Genomic DNA, 6,000 nt, shown 5'->3' on the forward strand with positions numbered 1-6,000 from the left:
AGATGAACTGACTTTCAAAACAAAAAATCTTTTCAAACTGGAAAAGGTCCAAACTTGATATTTCAACCACTTCGAACCTTTTAAAGAAAATCAAATCAGGGGACTCATTGAACCTTTCCCATGAATAGTTCTGGTTTCGTCGAATCAGCACTTGCTGATGAACAAAATGTTCAGCCAAAAAATGTAAATACACAATTCATGATCACCCCATTGTCTTCAATTTCTTCATCCACTCGGAGGTTCCAAGCCTGAAATATGACCCATCTGAGCAGACCTCTATGTCCATGTGGATGCCTTTAGACTAGAGGATTCTCAGACTTTTTTTTCAGATCATGGACCGCATCCGCAGAGAGATTGCCTTGTAGACACTTCCCCTATCGTTCATGAATCTGACAAACTTCCTGTCTATTAACCACAATCTTAAGATCTTAGAATCTTTCATGGATATTAAAAAGGGATGGTGGAGCTAAGCATTGAAACTCTCAGATACATGAAAAAAACTAAAAATAGCTATCACAACACATATATCCAGCTTATAGAAACTGGCATAGAAAGAAAGAAAGTTTAAGATCAAATACGGAAAATCTCCCCAACGCTGAATTCCTCCAAAGTTCTGGCCATAGTGGGAATGAACCACTCAGCAACCATTAAAAATAACATTCTTGTAAATAATCCCATGGGACAAAGACCTAACAAAGTGCAGAGGGATTAGGAATTTTTGCCCCAGATTCACAGACAAAGAATATAGTTTGAAACTGTGTGACAGGCCAGATCCCCAGCTGGTGTAAATTAGCTATAGTTCCATGGAAATCAAAAGGCCAGATTCTTGCTAGCTATTGTGAAGTCACCAGAACTGTAGCAATTTGCAGTAGTTCAGGACATGACCCTTCATTATTAGTCATCGGATTTGGTGTCATAGATCAATTGGTATCCAGGCAGCAGGGTTGTCTCTGTGTCTTTGGTGTGGAACCATCACAGATGATGTGACATATAGGGTGCTTGTGAGCCCGTGTCGTGTTTTCCTGGACAGTGGGAATCCAGCAGATTTGGCATTTTAGTATGTTTGTTTCATGCCCAAGTGGTGAGTCTGCCATTTGTCAGCACAGGGGAAACATCTTGGCTGGATTTGGGTTTTACTTTGTTCCATCCTTCCTACTGTTGATACTGGACACTTATTGATCACTGTGAATACCAATGAGACCCGGGACGCCTGATTTGCAGATCAATAAGGTTTAATGTGCAAGGTTTTCTATAAATACACTAGTTAAATATAAAACCTAAAATTAACTACAATATCTCATACTCACTAAGCCTGGAGAGCTAAGCAGTCACTCAGAAGGCTGTATAGACGAACGGCTTTCTTCAGGGGCCCTTCCAGGGAGTCAGTGGATCCTCTGGTTCAACTGGCAGCACCTCCCGCAGAGTCAGGTGTTGATGGAGTACACCCCTTTGCCTAAATAGTGATGTCTTATACCCTTCCATAAACAACCTTCACCTAATTATCTCTCTCATTATCATATATGCTAATTACCTGCATTGGGTTTTCACCTTAATTACATTCCATTCTCACCATGATTATTGGGGTCGTAATAACAACATCTGGTGATAAGAGGGGCAGTGTAAAAACATGCCCCTTGGCAATGAAACCGTGTACCCCCCGACGTTCAAGGGTAACTTGTTCTTCCCATCACTGTTATCTACGTGCAGCTGTATGCACACATGTTGTGTATTTCATCTTGTTATGTGCTGTGGTATGCAGAAACGGAGACATCTATAAGGTTACTCAGTAGTCCTATTCATCTCTGCCAACCGGAAGGTGACCTGCTACAGGGGTCAGAAGCAGGCAGGCAAGCAGGCAACTGAAGCTATGCTAGGCCTGTAGCACAGTGGTCAGTCAACTCAAACTGCACTGGGCCTCCAACACCGACTGCACTTGATCAAACGACCCTTAGAGGGTTTAAATGCACACTGTTCCCTTGACTTTCAGGGAGCTATGCCAATGTACACCAGCACGATAACACATCTGAGTCATGCGCTGATTGTCAGCGGTGAGGAGCACTCGTCTCCCCTAGTCAGTGGAAGCGTGCGCCTCTGATATTCACATCATGAGATGTTCCTGAGATGAGGAATCAAGGCCATTCCATCTGCCACTCTAATCCTGACCATTTCCCTCGTCCTTCACTCCTCAGGCAACACACGATGGACTGAAGAGGAAAATGTCCAACCAAACCACCGTGACCCAGTTCCTTCTTTTGGGATTCTCTGACATTTGGGAGCTACAAATTTTACTTGTTGTCATATTCCTAGTGATTTAACTGGCAGCCCTAATCGGGAATATTCTCATCATCACATCCATAGACCTTGACCACCACCATGTTTCTTTCCCTACCTCTCTCTGTGTCTCTTTCCCGGATTACATATATTTTCTCCATTGCTATAATGTTATCCTCAGTGAACTCTGGGCAGACCCATCCTCTTCACTCCCTGCCTTCAGTGACCCCTGTGCACTTCAGCTGCTTTAAGTGGTATTGCAAAGGAGTAATTGATAAGAAATTAGTTTACAATTGTGTTAACCATATTCCAGCCAGGAATAATAGGGGCCAGGAGTTTCCTAGAATTCTGTTGACTAAGCAGAGCTTGCAGGAGTAACAGCATTTACAATTTAGTTATTTATATTTTTGAGTGAATTTCTGATTAGGCTACACATGGTTGGTAGATCTGTGTGTTGAGTAAGAAGAGGTCATTTTTACTACGTCACTTTTCAGAGATGAACAACGTCTTAATTACTTAACTGTTACAAATATAGAGTTGTATGCAGTGTTGTTGTAGTTGTGTTGGTCCCAGAATATTATAGAGACAAGGTGAATGAGCTAATAGCTTTTATTAGACCAGCTTCTGTTGGTGAAAGAGAAAAGCTTTCAAACTAGACAGGCATGAAGAAGAACTATATGTAGTTGGAAAGCTTGTTTCTCTCACCAACAGAAGTTGGCCAATAAAAGATATTACCTCACCCACCTTGTCTCTCAAAGATAATTGGACAGTAATAAGATAATATTTTAGAATAAAATAAATAGATTTTTCAAAACTATTAAAATTAGGCAACCCATGGAACACATAGACACAGTCCAAAGTTGGTTATTGGCTCAAGGAAGTAACGACTGATGACTCAATTATTGCTAGTAGCCACATCTGTGATAGCTCATGTTTGGAGAGGGAGAGATTCACCCACATTATGGGCATGAAAAATCAAGTATAGGGAATCCCTCAAATGGAGAAAATTGCAGAGATCAGGGTCAAATAGTATATACAGTGTATCATCATTTCCATGTTTGAAATTTGACCATAATGAGTACAAACATAAGAGGTTGATGTCCAATGTATTTTTATATGTAATAAATAGAAATCATGTGTGAGATTTAATATTCCTCTGATGGAAAGTACACATAGAATAATAATAACAGCGGGCATCCTCTTACCCTTCCATCTCTTCTCCTACTGACCCCTGTGAAGTCCTGTCCCCTTCACTCTCTGCCTCCACTTCACCTCTCCTGAATAACATTCCTTTGTCTTTTAAATTCCTGAGAGTTTATTCATTATATGTAAGTGTAATTGGTTTGAATTCTAATTCTGTATGAAAATAAATATTGAATTTTATTACTCACACTATTAACTAGTCATACAAGAAGTGTAAATAACATGAAAATGTGGATGAGTAAAATGACTGATATGTACAATATGAGAATACTATATTCATCGTGACCCATTCTATAACAAAATCCTCATGACAGTTAAAAATTATACATCATAATTCATATAAACATATATGAAAATGTTTTATCTTTTCCTAAGGAGACTCTGATGTTTATCAATTTTTTTTTCAGTATTTGAAATCATTCATAGAATTTTTTTTACCTGAAAATGCTGAGGCACCAATCCTCAGCTGCAGGAAAATATTAAGTATTTCACCTCATTTGGGGATCTGGCCCATTGACTTCAGTGCAGCTACACTGATTTACACTAGGTAGGGTCCATTAGCTCCAGTTGCACTACGGCAATTTAAACAAGTTGACCCCATAGACCTCAATCAAGACTGTGGCCGTTGGCTGTAATTTATTCATGTGCGTGATTTCTCATGAGTGTGCAGTATGTGCTCTCTTTGATAGGATACACATTTCACATGGCGAATACATCTGCCTCCTGATATGTTCAGGTCCATGTCTAATAGAAACCATTATTCAAAACTATCCATAACTAAATTATGTCTTTAGTTTCCGCCGTGAAAACAGCATTCTGCTCATCAGTCGCCTGATGGCCTTTTTCATCTCAGCATTTCTCAGGGTGTAGATCATTGGGTTGAGCATTTGAGGGATGACAGTGAAAAAGACTGAGGCCACCTTGTCCAGGGTGAACTTCTTGTAGGGCCGCGCGTAGACGAAGATGCTGGGTATGAATAGCACACACACCACGATAATCTGGGTTCCACAGGTGGACAGAGCCTTGCGCTTCCCTTCTGTAACGTGTGTCCTGATCTTGATTAAGATGATGGTGTAGGAAATTAACAGACTGATAAATAGTATGATGAGCAGGACTCCACCATTGAAGACCATCTGCAGTTCCGCTACATGGACATCGGCGCAGGCCAGTTTGATGACCTGTGGGACATCACAGTAGAAATTGTCCAGGACGTTCGGCCCGCAGAACGGAAACTGGAGGAGCAGACCTATCTGAACAGCAGAGTGAACCAATCCACCTAGCCATGCCAGTGCCACTAGCCCCACGCACATGTCCTGGTTCATGATAATCAAGTATCTCAGTGGTTTATAAATGGCCACGTACCGATCGATTGCCATCCCGACAAGAAAAAATGCCATTGCACCCCCAATGAAGTGGAAAAAAAACATCTGGAGGATGCACTCATTGAAGGAGACGGTTTTACGCTGAGATAAGAGACCAGACAGCAAGTTAGGAGCATTGACCGATGAGTCACTGACATCCATAAAAGCCAAGTTGGCCAACAGGAAGTACATGGGGCTATGGAGTCGGTGACTGGCGATCACCGTGATGATGATGGTGAAGTTCCCCAGCCAGGTGATCATGTAGACTAGGAAGAAGACCATAAAGAGAAAATACTTCAGCTGATGATTCTGAGTGAAGCCCAAGAAAATAAATTCAGTGACTGTGGTGGTGAGGTTCTGCTGATCCATTTCATGCCCTTAAAATATATTGGAAAATTGAATGGAAAGAATAAAAAAATATGACATTTTTTTCTAGCCTACCTCCCCTTTAAGTTATTAATATTAAACCTAATTCAATCCAAATTAGCAAACACACTTTGTTTGGACCTTTTATTTTTTTATCTCAATTAACCGTGTTCCAACGTGCCCCACTTCAGGAAAACCCTGATTGAGCAAACCCGACTCATTCCACCCATGGTGATCTTCCATTGTGGTGTCCTGGAAGGAAAGTGGAGTAATCTACTCAACAAAAGAGCCCTCTGCTCACCACAGTGTCCTTTCACCCTCCCATAGCCATGGTTCAGCAGACCTGCCAAATCTTGGCATTCACTGTTCATCTCTGGATTTTCAGTCTCTCCTCCTGAGAATCATAGACGTTTAGGGTTGGAAGGGACCTCAGTAGGTCATCTAGTTCAACCCCCTGCTCAAAGCAGGACCAACCCTAAGTCCTTGTCTCTCACTTTTTTACTTTACCCCATTTTTTTCACTGCATAACTGTGGAAGTGCAATTTAGTACAGTGTGAGAAAGTGTGAAAAAACACTTTCTCTCACAATTCACCATATGAACATTAGGAAACAAATCCAAATGAAATGAGACACACAAGGTGAGTGAGGTGGTATCTTTTATTGCACCAACTTCTGTTTGCAAGAGATAAACTTTCAAAGCGTCTCTTTTTCACTAACAAAAGTTGGTCCAATAAAAGATATTACCTTATTCACATGGTCTCTCTCATATCCTGGGATCCTGGGACCAATGCACCTGCAA

The 6,000-nt window shown here is 41.1% G+C and overlaps 1 protein-coding gene across 1 annotated transcript; it reads right to left on the reverse strand.

The window, feature by feature from the left end:
- Positions 1 to 4,256: 4,256 nt before the first annotated feature.
- On the reverse strand, positions 4,257 to 5,204 carry LOC137144820 (olfactory receptor 4D2-like). The gene has a single exon (XM_067535306.1). The coding sequence runs from the start codon at positions 5,202 to 5,204 to the stop codon at positions 4,257 to 4,259; it is 948 nt and encodes a 315-aa protein (XP_067391407.1).
- Between the last annotated feature and the right edge of the window lie 796 nt (positions 5,205 to 6,000).

The sequence above is a fragment of the Emydura macquarii genome, unplaced genomic scaffold (assembly GCF_026122565.2).
Source record: "Emydura macquarii macquarii isolate MOO-44397 ecotype Brisbane River unplaced genomic scaffold, CSIRO-AGI_Emac_v2 contig_3487, whole genome shotgun sequence".
Taxonomy (NCBI): Eukaryota; Metazoa; Chordata; order Testudines; family Chelidae; genus Emydura; species Emydura macquarii.

Coding starts and splice junctions, on each gene's coding strand:
- LOC137144820 (XM_067535306.1), bottom strand. CDS start 5,204: ATGGATCAGCAGAACCTCACCACCACAGTCACTGAATTTATTTTCTTG.